The sequence below is a fragment of the Cuculus canorus genome, chromosome 7 (genome assembly GCF_017976375.1).
Source record: "Cuculus canorus isolate bCucCan1 chromosome 7, bCucCan1.pri, whole genome shotgun sequence".
Taxonomy (NCBI): Eukaryota; Metazoa; Chordata; class Aves; order Cuculiformes; family Cuculidae; genus Cuculus; species Cuculus canorus.
In genome coordinates this window covers 27,551,632-27,576,882 of record NC_071407.1, presented here as the reverse complement: position 1 = coordinate 27,576,882, position 25,251 = coordinate 27,551,632, and the positions used below count along the sequence as shown (strand labels likewise).

The following is a 25,251-nucleotide window of genomic DNA, read 5'->3' as shown; positions in this document are numbered from 1 at the left end:
ACCTGACTGATAACATTATGTTTCTTGTGATATCGTTTGGCATGTAGAATGGGAAGTGCCTACCTACGTTGTTACCTTTTGCTTTGTATTTTAAGAACTTGTCTTTTTCTCCTTGCTGATAGGCAAATCAAAGTGCAGTCTTTTGTCTCCCTTCATTCCTCATGGCTATCTACAATCCCAACATCTTAGTAAAGGCAAAGTCACCATTCTTTTTCATATGAAAATGCAGCATGGTGTTGTCATGATTTGACCTCTAGAGACTAGAAATGGGAAGGAATGATTAAGAGACACAAATCTGCCTTGCTTATAGTATAGCATTTTCCAAAGAGTTAATTTTCTGCACTCCCACTCTCGTAACTGTATGTGCCTGTGGTGCAGTGACTGCTACCCTCTGTGGACACCATCCAGACTGTTTCCTAGCAAAGCGGAGCATGCTGTAGTGTATTGCCTGTGAGTTGTTAGCTAACTTTCCCATTCTCATTTCATGAGCCAAAGATTCTATGCTGTATTTAATCTATATTATTTCCTGCCATCCCAGCCCTCTCTAAGGCATCGTTTTATGCGTTTTGTTGTTCAATTTAGGGATCCTTTTGTTTTAACTTGTGCTAGAACATTGTTGTGCATGAATGTAGTCAATGCTGTCTATCGTAAGCATTTGGGGGGGGGAAAAAAAATTAAAGAAGAAAAAGCAGGAACACTATATGGGCCAGACTCAGACTCATACTGCTCCAGGAGAGGCACAACACTTCAGTCTTTGCTGTCAAAAGGTACATAGGAATTATTGCAAGTTGGTGTACTTGTGGTGATGTAGAGATGAGCAGCAAGTAAGAAATGACAAGAAAAAAGCCTATGAAAAAAGAAAGGGAGATCAGAATCTTGCATTGAAATAGAGTTTCAAGACCTTTTCAAAATACAAGAAAGTCACCTCTGTGTTTGTGTTTCTCCACCAGGACGGTGCTGTGTAATGACCCGGAGATGACCCTCACTCCTGTGAACATCCCTGTAGATACATCTAAGCTTCGGATAGAAAAGACAGCCATCCGAAGGGTGCCAGGAGAGGCTTTCCATGCACTACACAACCTGGAGTACCTCTGGTTGCCCTATAACTCCCTGGCCAGCCTCAGCACAATCACCTTCAAGGGCCTCCGTCGCTTGCAGGAGCTGAGGCTGGATGGGAATGACTTAATATCATTCCCCTGGGAAACCCTGGCTGACATGCCGCAGCTAAGACTTCTGGATTTGCACAACAACGAACTTACCTCAATTCCTCCAGATGCTGCTCGTTATGTCAAGAATATCACATACCTCGACCTGTCAAGCAATAAGCTGATGACCCTTCCTCAGGCTCTTATTGCCACCTGGGCCAACCTCCAGGCTGTTCCCTACTTCCCCAATGACAACTCCAAGATCATCCTAGGTAAGAGAAGTGCTTGTCATTTTGCAGGGGCACAAATGTCAAGAGGTCCTCATCCTGTTGCAGCATTTTCACCCACTGCGGTTACCACAGCAAATACACTGCTGTACACAATTCAATACCCCATATAACGTGTGTAAATTAGTTTGCATTTTAACAAACTCACCCCGGGCTCCCCACACACAGCTTATTACACCATTAACTTCATAACTTTCTTGAATCTTTGTAACGTAAAACTGATGACTCTTGCTCAAGTCCTTTTTATTTATTGACACTGTCATTTTTGACAGAAATACAAATATGATTAGAGCTGCACATCATTCGTGTGCTTTTTGCTAGTAAAGTTACTATGGAATCAATCCATTTTCAGCAGCATTAAATAAAAAGATGGATATTTATTATGTCCAAATTAATGAGGAATGAAACCATAACCGAACATATAATCTCGGTCAGGATTGCTAGTGTCTTTCCAGAGCCTTGTTAATATGTTAACACAAATTAGTCTCCCCCAAGCCACCAAGAGAGTGCTGTAGGGGCAGCTATATTAGAAGAAAACACTTTTTTTTTGGTGACAATTCTGAGCTTCTCAGAAGTGTGGCTTTTGTGCAATTGCACATTTTTTTTGTCAGAGGGCATATTACATATCACTCCCTTGAATCCTTTCAGTTGCAGTATCTCCAGATGAGGTTTCGAGCACATTTAACTAGTTCAGGGGATTACTACTCAGCCTTTTAGACGTTATGCACTGGGTCAAATCCACAGGAAGTTGATGGTTTGGAGTTGTTGCCATCTGCTGTCTTCACTTGCTATGAGCTGAACGAGCTCCACTCACTGTGTTTGATCTCTGGGGCATGTGGATCTGCATGTACTGCCTCTACAGCCACGGATATGAGTCCAGGCACTTGCTGATAATCTCATCAGAGACACTACAACTTTTCTCTCGCTGTGGGAAGTATCCATGCTCTTTGTACTCTGGATCAATTTAGGAGGGTAAAGGTTTTTAAACCAGATTACAGGGGAAAGAAACACAAGACTTTAAAAAGGTTCGAACTGCCATCTACAGAGCTTTTAGTGTCCTTAGCAGATGATGTTTAAGGTTTCATTAGAATCAGGAGAAGAGCAAGCATTTTGTCATCTTGTTTTGTCAGATGTGGTGTCAAGTTCTTTAAGCCAAAGCTGGCTGTTTGGGATTCCCCATTTAAATTGTGGCATGACAAGACACTTCCTAGATCATACTCTTCTCTATTTTTTAGAGTCAAGTTACATGTGAAAATGTTATTTCATTCCATATAGATCAGGAGAGTATTTTGTTAGAAAGAACAGATCGTGCCTTGATGCTCGTGGACAACCCAAGCGTTTACATAGCCAGCTGTGCACAGGTTGCTTGTGCCAGGATCCTACAAAATTCATGTAGACAGATGAGCATAATGCAGCAATGTATAGACACTCCAGCTCCTAGGTCCTATCCTGCTGACACCCACAGGGACGAGGTATATGAAATGCACACCCCTCGCAGGAGCAGAATGGGAGAATGCAGCTGCATGTTTCCGTTTCACTCTGCCTATGACTGTTTCTCATGGAAGCATAAAAAAAAAAGCCATGAATAATAAAGAATCAGCAGAGTCCCTTCCTTTGTCTACAGTGCATCATTTTGACTCCTCTTCAGAGACCTTGCTTGTAGACTATTTCAAGAAGAAGTACTTAGAGTGGTAGTTTGGTGGCTGATAGTCTGTGCCAAGGGTGCAAGCTTTTGCACCTGAGGAATGTCCACTTGAGACCACAGCACTGTGCCATGCAGGCCAGCAAAGGGCTCACAGGGACTTTGAGGGTGCTGTGCCATCAGCTGAGGACAGGACACCAAGGTCTACTGCTCTCAGGCCTCTTTCCAAGGATGGGTATGAGCGTATGCAACGGTCTCATCAGTCTTTAAAACAGTTTCTTGTCAGTCTTTAAAAGAGTTTATTTGAGGCCTCAGGGGCTTCTGATTGACCTTGTATTTCCATTTGCTCTAGCAAATCGAAGCAGCTTCTTGATGCTTATGGAACCTGATGGTTCACCCTCTGTGTTTGTCAAAACTTGATTATTGCTGGTTCTTGGTTGTGCAAGCTCCTGCTTGCATGACTACTACCGGGGCCAGCAAGAGTGGGCACTGTAGGGTGGGCAGCTGTTGTTTCTTTCTGCCAGTAATCGAGGGAGCATTAGTACTCTCCACTTTCAGGAAATTGCCAGCCCCAAGCCATGTCCTTGGTCTGCCTGTAGAAAAGAGGAGGAGAAGCCCCGTTGGAGGTAGCAGAGCTTGCTGCGATGGCAGGCAAGAATTCTGGGATGCTGTCCTCCTGGCTTAGGCTTCAAGTGCATGGCTAGGGTTAGGTGGTATAAATATCTTTGGTTCCAGTTCTGCTAGCTGAAGTCATTAGAGACCATAAAATGTCCACAGGACAGGTGAATATCATTATTTTAAGTAGGATGACACAGATTTAATCAGAATGCAGCAACTTCTGTTCCTGCATTGCCCTAGTTCTGATTTTGCTTTTTTGGTATCATCTTCACAGGTCTATTTTTAATACAGCAATGTCTCATTTTCAGAATTTGAGTTCAATAAATATGTGCTGAGATAGAAAAAAGAAACATTCCGGGACTCTGAAAGAGGAGTGCATTCTTCAATATACTCCTTTTTATGTGTATATTATGTGTATATTTTATGTGATATAGTTATTGACTATTTAAGTTCTTTTATATACCATAACATGTATATTCTTCAATTTGGTTTATAAAACAGTGCTTTCATCTTATTAAGATTAAATTAGCATTTCAGGAAGAATAACTCATTATTAGAACGATGAAAATAACACGGAATAACAGGGCCAGAAGAGAACTCTCCCAGACAAGAAGGATCACCTACACCTATTTACAGGCCTTATAGCTGGTCTAATAATCTGGCTTGTATTTTAATAATTTCCAGTGAGAAGAATTTCCCAGCCTGTCTAAGGAAGAGACTCCATAGTTTCTCCAAATCAAAAAAATCCACACCCCAAAACCAACCAGCTCTCCGCCCCGGCTACTAGGTTTTTTTCCATCTTGGAGCCAAATGTGCTTATAACTTTTTACTACTTTATATGCACAAATACTGATGTTTTCATGATATATTTACTTTTGCTTTGAAATTAAAGAATATTTTCCAGATTTTTGAGATGCTTTAGCAAGCTGTAATTTTTTTCTTCTACTAATTGGGAACTGTGGGATCAATCAACCTCAGCCAACAGCAGTGGGGGCTGTTGGAACTTCCTCCCATATTCTTGCCTATGCACCAGCAGTCCTCACCTGGGCAGATTAGGAGCCTATCACAGTTTGTCCTGCTGAAAAATAGAAACTAATATAGCAAAAAAAATATAGTGTTGTTGAATTGACTTAGTGCTCTGGTTTATTTTCACAGGTTTGCAAGACAATCCTTGGGTATGTGACTGCAGCCTGTATGAAATGGTCCATTTCCTGAATTTTCAGTCTCCTAACATAGCGTTCATTGAGCCCAGGCTGAAATGCTTCACCCCCCGGAGCCTTGCAGGAGTCTTCTTCAGCCAAGTCGAGCTAAGGAAATGTCAAAGCCCCGTTGTACATACATCCGTAGCCAAAGTAAAGACCATCCTTGGCAGCACTGTGCTACTACGATGTGGGACAACAGGAGTGCCCATTCCTGAGCTCAGCTGGAGAAGGGCTGATGGTGCTCAACTGAATGGCACAGGTAGGTTTGATTTAAGCTTTTCTTGTACACATGGAATGAGTGAGGAAGACCCGCACTTTTATTTTCTGTAGACTGTGGAGCAAATGGAAACTTCTGTGTCAGTAGAGCCTTCCTACTGATAATTTTGCACCACTTTATTTTTCAGATTTTTTTAAAGATTCATTATAATTCACAATAGTGTTGCATGTCATTCACTGTAGTGTTGTGATTTTCTATAGATGATAAAATTATTCACATGTTGATGTAAATATTATCAGATAACTGCATATTATCATGTGCAAAATATTGGTTTTGCTTTGTTTCATAACAATTGTGGTGATGGTGAGAATTATCAAGGGTTTTTCTGCAAATCTGTCCAGCTGTAGCAAGAGGCTTTTTTCTTTACATCAATTATTTAGTCACTGAACTGCTGAATTATTTTGAGTCTTTGAGAGTAATGATGAGCTACTATTAATCAGTTAGCAAACATCTCTGGCAGAGGTGTCTGACATGAATTCAACAGGGATTCAAGCCTGCTGTGGCAAAGAAAGAAAAGATTGCAAACACACAAGGTTACTGACATATGAAAAGAGAAAAGTGCCACTAAACTGCTGAAGGATACAATACTTCAGTGACAATGCTTCCACAAAATGGTTCATTTCTGATGGATTGATAAGGTCTCGTGGCAAAATATTCTGTGGGAGAAACACTGACCAAGTCCCTCTTCTGTGTTTACCCCTCTTGTGCGAGAACCCTTCAAATAAGTGCTGTTTTTGTGACCGATTATATTTTAATTTCCATTCACAAGGATGTTTGACCCTCAAACTGCAATATTAAACCTTTAATGTGCAGAGAATTTAAGGAAGACACTTTTGCTGCACTGAAGGCAGCTGTCCTTAGATTTCTGCCCTAGAAGATTTAGATCAGGACCTGACCCTTCATCCCTCCAACCTCCCCTGAATGCTACTGTCCCCAGGCCTGGCTCTGCCTTTCACAGAGTCTAAATTCAGCAGATAGGTCACTAACCCATCTTCAAAGGGTTTCTGGGCTACTTTGCGCAAAGAAAAAGGGGAGAGAGCATTTTACTTTCACAGCAGTAGAGCAACTTGTGATAAATATCTTTTTTTTTTCCTTTGGAATCTGCACAAGTCATTGCTTTCTTGTGCCTGATGTGCAGGACATAGCAAAGCTGCTTCTTGTAATAACAATGTCTACCTATTGTGCTGCAAACATCCTTTCTATACTTGAAAGAGACCCGCAACAAAAAATAAAACAGTGAATGCATTCCTGAAAGTGTGTTGAGTTTACTTTGATCTACAACTGAGAGTGATGTTTTCTGCCCAGTTAAATCAGACTTTAGCACCTTCCAATAAAAAGTTGGCTGAAAATATACTTTGTTTCTCAGCAATGCCAGCTTCTGTGCCAATGCTATAGTAGGACTGCCTGAAATGTTGGTGTTCTCAATAGAAAGGAGTGAGAAACACCCCACTGTCTGTACATATGACGAAGTGCCATAGAAAGACCAGTAGCTTTGTTTTTAAAGTACCCATTTGGTAAATAATTAAACTGAGAAAGTAACTTCTGCTGCCATTGTATTTCACTGCCTTTGGAACATGCCCTCGTTGTCAAGGCCAGATCCTGACCCCAAGGGGGCTTGGGAGATGTTTGCATCCTCTCTTACCTCTGCTTTTCAGATTTCTCCCTCATATACCTTTCAGTGAGAAGGGGCAGAGGTAGTCCTTGCTCATTCTAAGGAGCCTGGTCAAATAATGAAGAATGTGCTTTACCTTTCTGCGTGATCCCAGCTCTTTTTTTTCTGCACAGATAGAAAAAGGCCGAAAAAGCCAGGTTTAGCATCTGGTAAACCAAGTGAGAAAATAAACACTCATCTGTGTACATATCATTCAGTGATAAGTGATCAGAATTTTCTGCATTTGGGTCAATAAAAACCTGCACTGATTTAGAAGTAAAAGGTTATGTTATTTTTTCAGCTATTTTTCTCCATATACACTAGACTAATTCATATCTAGCTTTTAGAAGAAAATCTCTGCTGCTTGTGTTTCCTGTGATTCAAAGAACTGCATCTAATGTTCAACTAGATCGTATTACCTCCTACTCCTTCCACCCTTTTGATTATTGTACCTGCATACGGGTTTTAAGCTTTTTAATATCTTTTTTTTTTAAAAAAAATGGAAGAACCTTTCTTGTTTTCAAACTGTACGACATTTGGGAGGAGAGAGCATCAAATGCTTCACGTATATTTGGTCAGAAGCAGTGTAAATCCCAACATAACCTAATTTTAGTGTTAACATATTTTCTTGGATTTACTTTGGTTTTGTAATGTTCTTGGTGGCAAAACCAGAAAGGATGGTTCTACTGTATGGAACAGACACTTGGCTGATTGAATCTCAATGTTTTATGAAACACGTTATTAATTCTACTGATTGTTGACTATTTATTTTACATTTCTTCTTCCTTGCAGTTCACCAAGAGATTTCCAGTGATGGAATGAGCTGGTCTATTCTGGGCCTGCCTGTAGTTTCTTATCTTGACTCTGGAGAGTACATCTGTAAGGCCAAGAATTTTCTGGGAGCAACAGAAGCATTCATATCTCTCATCATCACAGACTCAGAAAGCACAGATGATCCCAATACTAATGTCAAAGGATCATGGAACGGAAAGGCAAGTGGGATGGAAGCAGCTGCCTACAATGACAAGCTAGTAGCAAGGTATGTTATCACCACCTCCACTGTGCCTACCCTGGGGGCTGGAGTGGGCACCGGAGAGGACCTCCTCCTCCCAGATGTGGCACAAGATGGTAACCCGAGAAACCTGCTGGTGAGCCCACCTACTGGACAGCAAGAGCCAGAGCGAATTGTGAGGTCTGTCAGAGTGATAGGGGACACTGACCAGAGTATCACCCTGGCCTGGAAGGCGCCTCTGGCAAAGAACACAACAGTGTTCAGTGTCCTCTATGCCATCTTTGGAGAGAGAGACATGCGTCGGATCAACGTGGAGCCAGGGAAGACCAAAGTCACCGTTTATGGGCTGCTGCCAAAGACCAAATACATCGTGTGTGTCTGTGTGAAAGGACTGATCCCCCGGAAGGAACAATGCATCATATTTTCGACAGATGAAGTTGCCAGTGCAGGAGGGACCCAGAAGCTCATCAACGTGGTTGTCATCAGTGTGGCCTGTGTCATTGCGGTTCCTCTGACTCTGGTGGTCTGCTGCGGAGCACTGAAAAGGCGCTGCAAAAAATGCTTTGTGCGGAAACCCAAGGAAATTCAGGAATCCTATGTCACCTTTGAAAGCCTGTCTCCTGGGGCCAAGGTGAAAGGCGTGGAAGGAGAATACTTGACTAGACATACTCCTGATGAGTCAAACAGGTTGTTGTCTGCCCGATCCAGCGTGGACTCAGAAGCAATACCAAAGATAGAGGGACAACCTAATGAATACTTTTGCTGACAGTAACTAGGCTCATTATCGGCTTGACTAGGTGGAAAGCACGTGGCTGTATATATGACTTTCTGCTCCAGCACTGCAGGCCACCCTGTCAATGCCTCTGTCTCTGACCTGTTCTGGAGGAGAATGCAAGAGGTTGCCCAGGCTTTACAGAAACATGTTGCTCATCCCGCTTGGGGTTTGCTGTTTTATACCCAGTCAGAAGCTTCTGTGATTGTGGTCCTCGTTCTCCTGGACCGCTTTTACTTTTGTGAAATGAAGTATGCACACTGAGTGTGAGGACATTAAGCAATATTTCTGAGAGCACTCTACTTGGTATTGTTTAGTACCTGCTCTGCAATATGCTAAGTATTTTATTCTCAGGTCTTTTGATGTTCTTTTTGTTGACAAACAGAGGAGTCTTTAGTAATTTTAATATAAATACCTATGAAGGTGAAGATTGAGATACTCACCTTTTACTTACCCCATGTTTGCATGAAACATCAGCTTGATTGTTAATACATTACTAAACAAAGATATACTGTACCAACCATTTCTAGTGTGTCCAACATAACAGCTCTCTGCTCTAAGTTCAGAGAAATGTGAAAAGGAGATATATATCAAGAGGCAAAACCCAGCCCACTCCTAAGAAGGTATAATAGAGTGTTTTGTGATTGCATTTTGAGCCTAAACACTATTCTTAAGGATTTCTCAAGACACAGTACTGCGCAGGTCTTTCAGTATCAGCCCTAGCTGGCATTTTCTAGCTGTATTGTAATTAGTAGAGTATGTTTTATATCAGCTGTGCTAGTTAAAATCATACCATATCTGAATCTGCAAACTGTATGGTGGTGTAATGCTTTGTAATCGTACTGAAAAACCTACATTAGAGAGTTCTGCATGGATCTCCCAGACTGACCCTGCTGACTCTCCTGACAGAACTGTTGGTGAGGGCTCAGCCAGGCACTTGTGGTTTGAAAATACCTTGCTCCATGCAGAGCAGGGGCACGTGATGTGGTGGTAGACCTCTGGCCAGGCACACATCAGCTGTACTTCCACCATGGCATAAGTGGTGGCAGAAGCTCAGGGTGGACTTTCAGGTTTCAACCATTTTACAGCTTCAAGAACTCTGAAAAAAACCTCTCATGTTCATCTCGATATACTTTCATAGCCATGATGAGCTAAATCCTGCAGTTCCACTGGATTGGAGTGCTTATCACAAAGCACTTCCCAGCTGTATAATTTTCCACTCCGGTCCCTCATGTAGTAAAACTATATAATATTTTTCTCTTTGTAATAAACACTCTTCATGAAGAAAATTATGTATGTTCTGCCAAGTCTTGATTGAGAGGGATCCAGACGAGTTGAAATGGTAATGGATAAAGCTTGCTGAATTGTTTTGTAATGTATATTTATAAACTTAATGAAAGGATCTCCACTCACATTCTGGATGTGTATGTTCAGCGTGGGGTTAACAGAATTTACTGGCTGGAATGGACCCTTCTATTGATTTTGCAAGTCCTCCTTGTACAGAAAGGTTTCAGTCACGTCAGATTACTTGTCCTGATGGAAAAAGCAAGCGATTTCATCTCACTATAAATACCAGCGACTGAGTTTACACTAAGATATTTTTCCTCTAGGATTCATTGTATTCCTTTCATTAATGATGAAGAACTTCTTTTGTATTGGGAGAATTTGTTGATCCCTGTATAAAATAATGCTTGCTACTTCTATTATGGGACTGCACAGATTTTTAGGTTTACAAATGACATTTTGCAAAATTATTTATTTTAATACAACAAATTAATTGATAAAATATGTAGTGTGAAATAGAGCTATTATTTATACAGTTGCATTTCCCACAATGACTTATATTCTCTTTCCAAGGTAGAACAAAAATATTCTTCTGCTTAATAGCAGTTTTTGGGATGAGTTGCCCGATTCCTGCCCACGTCTGTGGTGGTATCACTAGGGTGTGCGGAAACCAGCCTGACAATCCAACCCTGGATGGATAAGCTAGACCTGACGAATCAAGGCTGTCCTAAAGCTCTCCTGAGGTGAACAGAGTAGACCAACTAGTGAAGGACTTTCCTGTAAGCCGGTTTCCAGGAGCTGACTGGGAATGTGAAACGCTTACCTTTCAGCTGCCTGGTGGCACAAGCTGGGTAATTTTCTGCACCCATCCCTGGTAAGGAGCAGCTCTCACCTGCTCTGTCAGTGGATGCTCTGACACACGGTCTGTGAACTGGCAGTGGAAGAGGCACTGGCTGGGCCAGCACTGCTGCTCTTTTCTTGGATGGAAAGGTCATCCCGTGACATTCCCTGTGGCTGTGTTAAGTTTTAAAGACTATTTGATATTTTTCGCACTTTGAGTAAATAGCAATCCCAAGTATAACAAACATGATTTTTCTTTCCTATTTCCTCTGGCTATTCTCACTGTCTTTTAGGTGAAACCACCCAGTCCAGCATCTCAACCGCTGCTGCTCCAAACCGAGCCTCTCTGTACTGCATTGGTGGTACACACAAAATAGGCAATGGATAGAAAGTCATGTAAGCTCTGTGTCACCTAGTGTCGATTGGAAGAGGAACTCTATGCTTGCTAAACTGTGGGTGACGTTTGAAACCAATAAGTAAGCTGTTTTTCTGCTGACTGTGACTTTCATGGCTCTGGGTCAGATTTTTTGTGGTATGAAGCATGTGAAGGGGCAGATAAACACCTCACTGGTGGAATTTCGTTGTTTTAACTGAAGGGGTGGTAGGCACCTGGTTTCAGCAGGGTTGGCTAAGGGCAAACTTTCTCCTCTGGTCATAAGATGTGAATGGAGCAGGCTCGGAGCTCAGGTGAGGAGAATATTTGTAGTTGGACAGACATGCTGTAAGAAATGAAACAAATGCCTGAATATCTTACAGAATTTCTGCATTTATAGCATTTTTGACACTTTTTCCCCCCTTTTTTTTGTTTTTCTTTTCCTTGGAAAATGTTTCCTCTGTTACTAATCTTTGTGTCTTGTTGTGACAGATTTGTTCCTTTCTTGGGGTCTATTTCAAATATTTTGGCCCTGTCAAGCAATATATTATGGAATGTCTTAGAGAACAACTTTTCCAACATTTATTCTTAAACCATTTCAAAGTTTCTTCTCAGGCGAATGTTGGACCACTTCAGGAATACTTAGGAGTAAAGTAAGTGTCCACCTGTGTTATGCAGGAGGGTTTGCACTGCCTGACTGGGCTAAGCGTTCCGGAGATCAGTACGAGCTGCTCCATAATGGGCACTTTGTGTTATATATAATAAGACAAGCTCCTCCTTCCACAGCATCTTTTTATACTTTAGAAATCAGAATAGTGTAAAATTGAAAAATTAAGTGTAAGGTTTTAAAAAAACAGTTAATTGTGTTTTAAAAAATAATCCAAATAGCTCTGAACTGCATTGGAAAGTTGTTATTATCTCATTTTCTTAGAAGGATCTGGAGAAACGTAGCTATCAAAATGAGGGGACTGAGCTGAATATAAATGAAATAAATGTGTCCAAAGTGATTAAAATAGAGTACTGCAAGCAATTGAAGTGCAAGAAAAGTATAAAAACCCCAACATATTGAGGCTTTGAAATATGTTCTTCCAGCCATCTTAAAAAGGTGGCCGGATCATCTGGTGAGTAGATCTAGACAAAGGCTAATACAGATTCTTTATTATAAAGTCTCTGCAAATATTTTGATGCCACATATATGTAAAAATTTCACAAAAGTGAAATATGTTCAGGCTGACAAAACCAATCTGATTTACATTTGCACATTTAATGTGTTGGAAGGCTATAATTGCATTGTGCGGTCACTTTCACATTTATTTCTGTATGCCCAGAAAGAATAGACTGGAAGGTCCTTAAATGTCTAAAAAATGCAGGACTCAAAATGTACATGTCTATATATATAAATTTGTGAAAAATAATGAAGAAGAACCCAAAAATGTCAAGAAAGACAAAGATATTTTTCAAGGTATTTAAAAAAATGAATGGACATTTGAAAGTATTCCAATGGTAAAATAAAATCTAAACGTTAAAAAACTCCTGAAGAAGCTAACACCAAAGTCCCTCAATGTCAGAGTGTTCTGGGAATGTCTGAAAAGTTTCAGGATGTATTTAATCAATAGTCAGTGTTTTGGTACTGTGCCCGAGTGGGAGCTTCACCAGCACTGAAGTCCTTGAATAGAAGACACAAATTGTTGCCCAAAAGAGAGCAAAAGAATTACCCCCTATTTTACTTTCCTGCTAATCAAAATTAAAAAAAGAATTTGGCAATTGCCACGAAAGGTTCAAACTGCTGATAAATAAGCATGTACACCCCTGAGAGCAGGACCAGGAGCTTCTGGGAAGCAGCAGGGAGCCTTGGGATGGTGCTCATGTTGCCTGGTGACTGCTGGAGGTGATGTGGGGATGCTGCAGTCACACCCCAGGGGAGTGCGTTGGCCTTTGGCTTCTGGTTTCAGTGTGGGAGATGGACTCTGCTCCTGCCCTAAGGTGCCCCGAGCAAGAGGTGAAGCCTTTCTTCTGAAGGGTGAAAGAGGGTGGGTAGCACCCATTTGCCAGCAATTTGTGGGACTTGCTGTGGTGCAGATGAGCTGTGGTGCCATGGATTTTGGGTTACTCAAAAAAAACCTGAGGAAAGACATGCAAATCTTTACAACTGCTGTTCTTATTGAAGGCTTGTGAAGGAAAAGTCTATTTACCTCTTTCTCACATCACCCTTCTCTTTTCAAGCCTGTACCTTTTGGTTATACATGCGTCATATCTGAAATACACAATAGAAGCCTTCACCTCATATGTCTTCCCCAGCATTTCTAATGCTGGCAGAGGGACTGTAATTGTAAAGCACCATCCTGGACTGGAGTTCTTACAGACCTGTGCATGCCTGCTATTTCAAGATGGAATTTGACTCCCTTGCCGTTGCTGGGAGCATGCAGTTGGCGTCCTTTTGGCATTTACTTTGGCAATAAGCGCAGTCTCTTGAATTCCACTTCCTGTAGATTACCAGACTATGCCTCTATGGAGATTTATTTTGACAGCTTGGGTTTTTAAACAGCTTTTTCTGCATTTTGGCTTTGGCCAGGATGCCACTTGACATTAAAGAGCAGCTGAACTGAGTGGACATCTGCTGTCACAAAAGTGACCATTAAATTTATAGGCAGGCATAAACTGGGCTGAATTAAAAAGGAAACAAAATCCTATTCCAATAGGGAACATCAACATAACGGATGAAGCTAACGCTGTTTATAGGATTTCCCCCCCCTTTACTTACTTTTTCTTTCTTTTCTGTTCCCTCCTCTATCTTCCTTTAACAGTGAGTAGACTCTCTACCCACTAATTCATCTGATTTTGGTCTGTAGTTCACCAGGTTAACACTGGACTTTTTGAGTATAGCTGGGGATTGGGAATTCTTAGAGAAATGACCTCTCAAGCAGCAAATAAATATCAGCCTGAAAACAGCTGGATGTTGGCCCATGGTGCTAACAGTCACCAATCTTTAAAAAGCCTTTTTCTGGCTTTGTAGATGATTGGTGGGACTTGGAGAAGAGCTCATGAAGCAGAAAGAAAGCATCCAAAATTCTTCTTGTTTTGGTTAGTCAACTCATATAAATTAAAGTATTTTTAATGGAGAACACTGGGTGCAATTTTATTTGCTGCATCCCAGGATGGTGGGCATTCTTATGCAGCTGTACTCTACCCCAAAATATACGTGGAGGGGAAACTGCCAAGTTTTTACTCTGTATTTAAACTTGTTAATAAAAAATGCTTTTCAGGAAAAATTTTTTTGAAGACACCTTCCATGTACCTGAAGACCCTCCCTGCAAGCAATGGAGGAGGGATGTGAAGGTGGTAAAGGAGGTTTATGTGAGGCTGGGTCTTAGAAGCAGTGAATCCTTCCTGCTGACCTGCCTGATGCTGGAGACCACTGTCCCTGATCCGGTCACCTTGCTGGTGGCATGAGTGCAGCTCTCAAAGTGGATAGTTTTCTAGTTTCCCTCATGAACCTCATGCACTGATGGGTACCTCGATCGCTTTGTGAATACCTGGCCAGCATGACAGGACAAGACAATGACCTGGGTGAACTCCAGCCTTTTCTCCCATCATAGGAGAATCCCACAAGCCAATCATTCTCCAAGGCACTAACATTCTCAAAAGATCCACAAGACTATTCTGTTAGGTGGGAATTTTCTATTCTAATTCTCTGGATGCTCTGAGGGATGTTTGGATGGATTTTCCTCAGTGGTGCAGACATGCAGAGCAAACTCCTGAGGAGCAAAACAGAAAATTCCTCTATCACCTCTAACGCTGAGCAACATCAAAATATTTGGTTTCATCTGCTGAAAACTTTTCTTTCCCATTCCCTGCAGCACACACAAGGGCAAACCCCAGGTTTTCTCTGGACTCCCAGGTATGTTCTAACTGTGTCATAAGTTGTTTACTGCTGTTACTACGAAGTAACACTATCAGATTTATGAAGAAGTGTAAAATTATGAAATTATTATAAGATAATAATTTGACTGTTTTATTAGGGAATCTTTCCATGGCAGACTACAGAACAGGACCAAAGGAACTGGTGAGTGTGGCATTTGTCTCCTCAGAAGCCAGCGCTGGTGCAGGGTGGGCGCGGAGTCCTTGAGACCCTCTGCTTGTACATCGGAGGCAACCAAAATGCATTGCAACAGTCCCCAACAGTTCATTTTGCTGATTCGCCTTGAAACCAAAGTGCCCATTGATTTAAAAGCTATGGAATCAATCCTACGCATATGCCCTGACAGCCATGTATAGATCTAAGCTGTCACACTATAAATATCTTTCTATCCTGGTCCCATAGGTTAGAGGTTAAGTAGGTCCAGGCTAATCTTGATTTGTGACCCAGCTTCACATGGACTGATGGTGAGATTAAGCCCTTTCCTGGGAGCACGCTGCCTTTTGTGGGCTGTAATGAAGCCCTTACACACTAGATGGCCCCAGGAGAACACAGTGCTGCTTGGAAAGCATAACCGAAACCTGCTGGTTTGGATTAAAAAAAATTGATATCTGGTAACTACCAATCCCTTCTCATAGAATTTTTTAGATTGGATTTTTCGAGGTGACTGAGGGGCAATCAGCACATGTCTTCTAGGGGAAGCCACAGAACTTAAAATAGCACTGAAATTTTATTTTTATACAGTAGAGATTAACTTCAAAGATACTCTTTTCTCGCAGTCTACAGACTGGCAACATCTATGTCCTTTCCATTACTAGCATGCAAGAATGGAGCATGGGGGGGAAAAGTTATTTTAGAAGAAATACATTGCCATACTTGTTAAGTTTCCATGATAGAGCAACTAAGTTTGGGGAGTAGGCTCCTCCTGCATCATACACCATAGTACGTGCTGTGCCCAGGATTTGGGGCTTGAAGGACTGTGCAAGATGGCACTGTGAAGCATTGCCCTACTGTAGTTTTCTGCCTTGATAATTGCCTTTAAAAGATTGGAGATTGAGACAGACCCCTTGAAATAATAATAATAATAATAATAATAATAATTAAATAGGCCTGGTTGACTACTTGTAAGAACTTCAGAAGAGAAGTGCTTTTGGCTCCATCTTCATCTTACCAGCCAAATACATACGCCCATCAAAATCCTTACGGCTAAAGGATAAATGCCAAGAGCAGTCCTAGGGATGATTTTTAGCACTTTGCCACAGGCTATGAACCATACTACATGTCTTCTTTAGGGTGAGGTCCCCAGCAGGATTTATTTCTGCGTCAAGGAAGATTATAGCTAATAGGATTTGCTTCCTGGAGGCTATTGGCATGTTTGGTGCAAACCCTGCAGAGTGCTCTTAAAGGAGAATATGGACACTATTTGTCGTATTTTTCTTCTTCTTCTGGCCTTCCACAAGATAAACTCATCTGTTTCATCTTGTGTCACAGGATGTTCTTGTTCTCAGGACAGCTTTGGAAGGTAAGAACGTTAGTTATCCTAGTTGTAGCACCAGCGAAGCAGCTCAGAAATTCCTGATATATATTTACAAATATTACGAGCACCAAAACCAAACAGGTGGCTGCATAGTTTGCCTCCTCTAAGTCTTGAATAGTACTGGCCTGAGCATAAAATGAGATTCCTCTTATTTCCCTGAGAGATGTAATTACATACATAGCAATTTTTATGATTTAATTGTAGTCTTTGTGGGAAAATGTATGTAAAACCAAAGTCAAGGATAGATATATGGCTTTTGTACATCCTGTATACGGTAACTTATAATTATTCAAATGCTTGTAGACTTGTATAGGGAACTGGTTTGTTAGCCATGAATATGGTGTGTGACCTGGCGAATTTTCTGGTTTCCTCCTTAGGAGTTTGCTCTGCATGTCTGCACTGCTGAGGCAAATCCCTGCAAACATCCCTCAGGACATCCGGAAAATTAGAATAGAAAATTCCCACCTAACAGAATTGCCTCGCGGCTCTTTTGAGAATGTTAGTGCCTTGGAGTATCTCTGGCTCAATTTTAATAACATTACGGTGATGCACATCAAAAGCCTGGAATATCTTCCGGCTCTGAAGGAGCTGCGCTTGCAAGGGAACAAATTAAGTTCGGTGCCATGGACAGCATTTCAAGATACCCCAGCTCTGAAAATCCTGGATCTGAAGCACAACCGGCTGGATGTCCTTCCAGAACACGCGCTCCGCTATCTGCCCAACCTGACCTATTTAGATCTCTCCTCAAATCAGCTTACTGTCATATCTAGGGATGTCTTCTACAGCTGGCCTGTCTACCAGAGAAGCAAAAGGGCGGCGGGACAGATAGAAGATATTTCCAATGCTGTCCTGGCCCTTCATGACAACCCTTGGATTTGTGACTGTCGCCTGAGGGGCTTTGTTGAGTTTATCAAGTCGGTTGGCCCGCCTATTATTCTGATGAATTCCTATTTAACTTGCACAAGCCCGAAATTCAGAGCTGGAAAGTTTTTTCATGAAGTAGAGCTCAACAGCTGTACAAAGCCCCTAACCTCAGCCCTTGAGACAAACCTGACAGTCCCAGTCGGGCTGAACGTCACCCTGACCTGCTTTGTGCAAGCCAGCCCTTCCCCAGCTGTCTGGTGGACCTATGCACTCAAACTTTTAAGGGCATTTAATGGTAAGCAAAGCTTTTTCTTGTTTTTTATTTTTTTTTATTTCTATTAAAAATTTATGTTCTGCTATTCTACGTATGTAGGTCTACCGGCCATCATAATCATCACAGTAGCTCTCAGCCTCTTTAGAGCATCACAGTTGTTGCGGTGGCAATAATCCAAATAATCTTAGTCATCCTACATGCCTAAAACTGCCTCCCCAGCATGAGAAGAGATGCTTCATACAGGATATCAATGAAAGATGAAAGGAGCACAGCCTTATATTTTTTAGTAGTAGCTCTTTCATCATGGACACATCATGGCATCAGTCATATATATGTAATAAATGGGTATTTATCTAGATTTGCATATATATTTACACTATATGTTCTATACTCTCTATATATGCACAGACCCTATATAATTGTATGTACTTCTGTACCTGTAGTAGTGTGCACACACATATATCCCCCGTTGTATGTTTCCATACTAGTCCCATATGATTTCTCAAGAAATACCTACACAAACCTCTAAATCCTGCAGGCCTGTTGCTCCTCTCTGTCCATTCGTGTTCTACAACCGAAACAAAGGCCATAAGCCTTGCTTGTTTATATTCTTTATTGAGAGCTTTGTAATAGGAGTTCTTTTCCTCCTTTTCCCCATCCAGCCTGGCCCTTACGTGCCCTCCCTCATGTTTATTTTTACTAAGAGCCCTCAGTAGGACAAGTTGCTATTTTCATCAAGTAAGCTAATAATGCATATGGGCACTGCACAGGTTATGTATGTTCCTAATAAGCCTGTTTCCTAAAGAAGATAGCATTAGTCCTTAATCCTGGACTGGTATTTGCTTTAATTGCAGCATTGTAGCAGCACTTGTGCATCTTTCCACAAGCACATGCTAAATTAATTACAGACAGGCTTTTCCCAACCACAGGCATGTGCCTCTATTTGGGTAGCTGACAGGGTGGTTCATACTGTTCTTAAAGCTGCATTTCAGTTCCAGCCAAACGCTTCCTGACCTCTTTTTGGGCAGAGCTTCTGGAGACCAAAGTTTTCCCTCACTTAACCCTAATGGAGGACACAGTGTGTCTCCAAAACACAGCTGTGCCTCCTGCGGTTCAGTGGTTCTCCTTGGCTTGCCCTCCCCTGAGCACAATGACAGCAGATGGCACAGGGGTGGCTTGGCCTCTGCCCACAGCAGTCTCCCCTTGCGCTGGGGTAGCGAGTCAGATTCACCCTCTGTCTTCTATGCTTAAGTGTCCTGGTGCGTTTATTGCCTTTTGGCCTGGACAATGCCTTGTTGACAAGCTCTGAGGTTCGGCACACTCCATGCCCTTTGTCCTCTTTTTCTGGGCAAGGCAGGTCCTGCCTGGCCTCCTGACCACCAGTGTGGTCTTGGGGCTGCCCTGAGGGCAGCACAGCATCTCCCACCTGCTGACACAAGTCCCCTCTGCCTGCAGTGTCCACCGAGCCCATCAGCGAGGAGACTGTGCGCTCAGAGCTGCTCATCCTGGCGGCGCGGCCGGCGGATGCTGGCAACTACACCTGCACAGCTGCCAACTTCTTGGGTAACTCCTCAGAGATGATCAGCCTCCACGTGGTGTCCCCGTGGTCATCCACCACCTCATTGAGCTGGGACCCTATCGCCCCTGCCGAGCCGGGTGCCCACGTACAAGTGCGCATTGCCAAGCAGACAGTCTATGGCATCACTCTGGAGTGGTTTGCAGCAGCAGCGGCAGCAGCAGATCCGGGTGAGACCTGGTACACCCTTCTTGTGGGCCGCTACGATGCTGCTCAGAAGGACACCATCTACATCGGCCCCGGCGTCAACACCTACTCGGTGACTGACCTGCTCCCTGCCACCAAGTACGAGGTCTGCGTGGCCGTGCGCAACCAGGCACCCCGCAAAGGCCAGTGCGTCGTCTTCGTCACGGGCAGCGATGTCAGTCAGCTGGAGCAACGCGAGAAGCTCATCCACATTGTTGTCATCGTCTGCGCCATGGTGCTGGCCGTGCCCGCTGGCATGTACGCCTGCACTGCCGAGGCTCGTCCTGGATGCTTGGCACGCTGCCCTGGCGCCTGCCTTCGCCGTCGGCGCGGGGGCCAGGCTCAGGCTGCCGGCAGCAAGGAGAGCACGCTGGACAGCCTGCCTGCTGGCAGCGAGGATGGGCTCTGCCAGGATGGTCGCAATGCTCGGCGGGCACCAGCCCGTGAGGAGCCTGGCAAGACCCGGCCACCCCACAGGAACAGCGCTGACCTCTACTAGACTGGCCCCCGCCCAGCGGCACCTCGTGCAGATGACCTCGAGACACAGCACCTGCTGCTTTTCTTGAAGTACCATGCAAGGAAGCCTCTGTGCTGCAAGGACTCGGGCATGGCAGGGTGCATGGCCAGGACTTGCAGCAGGCTTGGGAAGCTCTGGGAATGGGTGAGCCTGGGGAAGCGTGGCCACAGGTGTGTGGCTGTGCTCCTGCACCCCTGGGCTGCTTCCAGGGCACTGTCACAGAGCAACGCACACAGACATGTGAGAAAATCAGCATTAACGAAAAAAAAAACCCACCCAGAACCAATAGCAATGCATGTGGCAAAAGGTGAAAAGTCTCCCCTTGCTCACTTCCACAGGCTGTCTTTTTGACCTTTATTTATTTTACCCAGCTGGTGGTCTGTCGGGGAGGCTTGTCTGCAGCTCTCTGCTGGCTTCTCCTGTATGCTGCCTCGTAGGAGCAGATCAGGCAAGCCAGGGCAGGGTTTTGGTCATCACTAGCAACAAAAAAAGGTGGGGAAATTTGGGTCAGCGGGATGGACCTATTAGATTGGTGCAAAAATAATTGCTGGTTTTGCCATTGTAAACTGTGATGCTTATTTTGGTTTAAACATTTATTTAACTGTGTTCATGTAGTACATGTTTTTAAAATGCAAAACTCACTCTTCTTATTTACGTTAATATTTTTGTTTTCACTGTTTAGTCTTTTCATATTACACTGTTAAATTACAACAGGAAAAAAGCAAATTTGAGAGATTTTGTTTTACGATTTCAAGTAGGATGTAAAGCAGCAGAAACTGCTAACAATACCAACCAAGCATTTGGCCAGGGGAACTGTCAAAAACCCCATAAGCTCAACACTGGTTCCAAAAATTTCATAATGGAAACAAGAGTCTTGAAGATGGAGGAGGGTTGTGGACATCCTTCTGCAATAGACAACAACCACTTGAAGGTCAGTATTGAAGCAGACCCATGCAAAACAACTCGAGAGGTTGCACAAGAATGAAATTTTGACCATTCAACAGTAGTTTGACATTTGCATCAAACTGGAAAATCAAGAGAAGTTGAAAAATGGGTGTTGCACAAGCTGAACAAATATTGCTGTTACAAAGTCTGTTCTGTGCTGCTTTTGCACAACAAAACCAGGCCCTTTCTTGATCGTGTTGTGACATGGGACAAAACATGGATTCTATACAACAATCAATGGCATTTCACACAGTGGCTGGACTGAGGCGAAGCACCAAAATTCTTCCCCAAACTGAAGCTCCATCAAAAGAAGGTCACGGTCCCTCCTGGGTGGTCAGCAAGTGGAATCATCTACTGCTTCTTCTTGAATCCTGATAAGACCATCACAGCCTACAAGTATTGCCAGGAAATCAACAAAATACCTCCAGAACTGCAATGTTTACATGCAACGCTGTTCAATCAAAAAGGACCAGTGCTTCTCCATGGCAACAGTAGACCACGTCTTGCAAATGACTCTGGAGAAAGAACTGGGCTATGAAACTCTACCTCGCCCAGCTTAGTCACCAGACCTGATTACCACATTTTCAAGAGTCTCAACAACTTACTGCGAGAGGTTTTTCCACAACCAAGCAGCAATTCAAAATGCCTTTGAAGAATTCATCAATTCCAGGACTTCTCTGCTACCAGCCTCAACAGACTCCTTTCTTCTGGGCAAAAATGTGTGGATTCTAATGGTTCTTCTTCCAACTAAGAAATTTAATTCTAAGCTGACATATAATGCTTTAAAGTTGATGTGCACAACCAGCAATTATTTTTGCACCAACCTAAAATTTTGTTTCATTTGGAGCAAAGCTTTTATTATTTTGGATCAGAGGTGTTAGTGTTGGTTTTGAGAGTGGAGTGTTTTTTTCCTTTGTTTGCTTTGCTTTGTTTTGTTGGAGTTTTTCTTACTCCACCTTAAGATTCACACTCCCCTAAGAGGTTCACAGCCTTGGTTGTACCACAAACAGGAAGAGTGTGAACCCTTAACAAACACCAGTGTAATGTTGCTGCAGCACAGGGTTTCATGGGTTTTGAGTTATTTTATTTTTTGTACTAGGAAGGATGGGAGGGCTTTTTATTTGTGTCCAAACATATCTTAGAGGACCATAGTAGATTCACACTAGCAGTACCTACCCACTCCTAATGGTTATTGCTACACAAGTGCTGTGTTAATATATTCTTTTTAAAGTTAAGAACAAAAGATAGTGAAAAATGAACAGTTTCTCTTTTGCAGGCAGACACTCAACTGCTCTTTTCACTTCTACTCTCCCCACCTTTCATCTCTTTCTTCCCAGGATGACGGGGTGATGCAAGAAGCTACAGGGATGCTCCACCTGACCTAGGCCAGAGGGATCAGGGGCAGAGATGTTGGTGGAGCTGGGATGAAGTGAAGGTGCAAGTCAGGCACTTTCCCAAAATGCAGATGAGCTGCCTGCCTGCCCTACAGCTTTGAAAACACAGATTACCTCCTTCTAGTGGTAAAAATTCCCAAATATGCATGTAAAAATAACCAGCTCCTGCTCTCAGAGCAGGTCACGCTGTGTTACTTGGGATATGTGAGGACGTGACTTATTTTTGTCTTTTTTTGGCCTCACGCTTTCCAGCACATCCAAAGCACCTGGCCAGTAGACCCAAATCCCTTGTCCTCTGTATTGTTAACAGCCAGCCTCAAAAAAAAAAAAAAAAGAAACAAGGTAGAGTAGAAACCTCAGCTGTAAGAAGAGAAAAAGCCTAATGTGAACTTCACTACAGGGCAGTTTGGCTTTCTAGTTGTATTTTGGTTTTTGCTTTGTGCTTTCCATGCTGTTTCTCCTCAGGGCCCATGTTTCCTTCCCCAGTACCACCTTTTGCTCTAACTTGCTGCACAGCTATTGAACACGGACCTGTTTTGTCAGTGGTGACTCTCGATGTTATCCTTCATGGGCCTTCCTCATCTTGTCAGTCTCTTAGTGTCAAAGTAATAAACACAACAGATTTTCAGAATACACAGGTGTCCTTTGCTTCATTTCTATTCTTTTGCATTTACAAATTGCAGAGAAACCTGAATGCCAAGGAGCTCTGGGGTTTGGCTGCAGGGACAGGGGAGACGAGGCAGTCACAGCATGGGTCAGGGGAGGTCCAGAGCAGTGAGAAAGGGGCAAAAGCAGTCGGCTAAGCAAGGAGACAACAGTGTCCCGGAGAAACCTCTGGGGACAGTGCACACACAGTCAGGCATAAGCTGCTGCTGCTTGAGGACCAGCATGGGGCCATGTACAGAGGGAAAGTGAAAAATAAACCAGTGCCTGTAACAACCTGCCACCTTCCACCCCAGTCAATACAGAAGAACAACAGCAAACTATAGAGACTGTAGAAACCGTAGAGAGAGTGAGCTGCTGAATCACAGTGAGGAAAGAGCCAGGGAAAGACAGAACTTCCCATCACCGTGTGTAGAAAGTTTGTAATAAATCACATGCATACCCAGACGGTGTTACCCCTGTTGAGGAGCCACGCTGCGATGGGCTGCAGAGTATAACGGTGTCTTGGCTAGCAGCTTGTCTATGACACTGCCGCCTCTCCCCTGTGCCCCACGGCGTCCTGCTGCTCTTCTCCTTCCAGGCTGGCACCGCTGAAAAACTGAACAGCCCCTCTCCCAACTTGTAGCCCATGAAAACAGTCATTTGGTCATCCTGGAAAGTTGTCTGGCTGTCTCTGCCCATGCCACCACATAACAAGTACCAACAACGCATTGTTGCCAGCAGAAGCACAATATAGGCAGAAGCACCTTTTGCAGGTTTTGTTTTATTTATAAAAAATTCCAAAACTTGTATTTGAAATACAGAGTAACTGGAAAACAATCTCACAACATAGTAATAAAACATATTTATTCCTTTTTAAATATACTCTCTAAGACTATAAGCCTATAATTCCTGTTAAATCTCACTTAATTGAGTGGTCTTATAGGCTTTCCTCACTGGAGAATGAACATTGAATACTGGCTTCAACACATTAGGGAAATAGTAGCATGGGGGATAAATTGTGAACTTTTGGTACCTTGCAGACTGTTGCAGAACCTGGTGGAGACACAACTAGCAGAAGGCATGTGCTCATGCAGGGCACCAGGAATGGGGCCAGAGGCTTCACCTCCCCTCTATCCCACTGGCTCATGGGCAGAGGACAAGGATGAGGTGACTACACATACCATGAGAGCCTGGCCCTTATGCTATGGAACCCCAGGAGAAAGGAAAAGCAAGAAAACAGTGTACAAGATTAGAGGCGCAGCAGGAGAGGCTCTGAGAGCAGCACTGCTGTCACAGCCCCCAGGCAGGATGCTGCCACTCCTCTTGGCTACAGCTCCTGGCTCAGCCTGTGGGTGACACAAGCCACGGTCACCCTCTGGCTTTTAGGTGGATTGGATTGAAGTTAGAAAATACAAGATTTTTCCCGTAAGCAAGTAACTTCTCATTCAACCAGCTGTGCCCTAAACTGATGAAGGTCTGCAAAGAAAGGGAATTAGACCAGTTAATGGGGTGAGGAAAGAAGAGCCCCTGAGGGCCAGGCCTGCTGTTCGAGCTGCAATGACAGAAGAGCCTCATGACTCCCTGTGTCTTGTCCTGTAGGCTTTGCTTCCCATCCTGATATAGTGTTGATCTGAGACATCACAGCTGCCCTGTGGGACCAGGGCTCAGGCAGAGGGCAAAGGGTGCTTCTCAGAGCGTGCTGCCTTCTCTCTAAGGGATGGGAAATAGCCAGGCCCAGCTGGAAAACATCTCCTCAGAAACGAACATGAGGGAGAAGCTGTGGAGTAGATCCAGCAAAAACAGTGCTCTACTTTTGGTTCCTTTTACTGTCACGTAAAAGGGAGGAAAAAAAAAAGTGTCAGCCTTCCCTGCCCCCCTCCACCCAGTAACTTTTCCATAATTCACTCAAAAATACTGATAGGACAAACCAGAATATTTTATGGAAATATCCTTTTGCACTCACCAGTCCCTGGTGCAAGCCAAGAGAGGTGATGAAATACATTCCCTGACACCTCCTGCTAGCAGCGTACAAAACAAAATGATCTTTCCAGACACTTCCTGACTGACATATGCAACTTACCAGTGCTTCTCTATGTTTTTCACTTATCATGTTTCTCTTGGTTTTACCTTGTCTTCCCTGCTGCTTTCATCTTGGCCTTTTCCTGCTGGCCTCCCCCTTATAAGGGGATGCGGTGTTAGAAGAATTGAGCAGGTGCTGCTCTTGAACTTCCACACTTGAATCTTGCCCCAGCCAGTCCAGGGAAGGCTGAGATGGCCCTGCCCTCCCCTGATTA

The 25,251-nt window shown here is 43.3% G+C and overlaps 2 protein-coding genes across 2 annotated transcripts in view; both read left to right on the top strand.

Moving 5' to 3' along the window:
- Window positions 1–16,031, top strand: part of LRIT1 (leucine rich repeat, Ig-like and transmembrane domains 1) — a 49,021-nt gene extending 32,990 nt beyond the window's left edge. The window contains exons 3-5 of the mRNA XM_009567518.2: window positions 951–1,417; window positions 4,848–5,153; window positions 7,615–16,031. Coding sequence (XP_009565813.2) covers window positions 951–1,417; window positions 4,848–5,153; window positions 7,615–8,600 — 1,759 coding nt within the window. The 3' untranslated portion in view covers window positions 8,601–16,031. The remainder of the gene's footprint in view (window positions 1–950; window positions 1,418–4,847; window positions 5,154–7,614) is intronic.
- A 163-nt stretch (window positions 16,032–16,194) lies between these two features.
- Window positions 16,195–22,958, top strand: LRIT2 (leucine rich repeat, Ig-like and transmembrane domains 2). The gene is made up of 3 exons (XM_009567519.2): window positions 16,195–16,541; window positions 16,934–17,715; window positions 19,150–22,958. Exons 1-3 carry the CDS (start codon window positions 16,432–16,434, stop codon window positions 19,953–19,955), a joined length of 1,698 nt encoding a protein of 565 aa, XP_009565814.2. The 5' UTR covers window positions 16,195–16,431; the 3' UTR covers window positions 19,956–22,958.
- The last annotated feature ends 2,293 nt before the right edge of the window (window positions 22,959–25,251 follow it).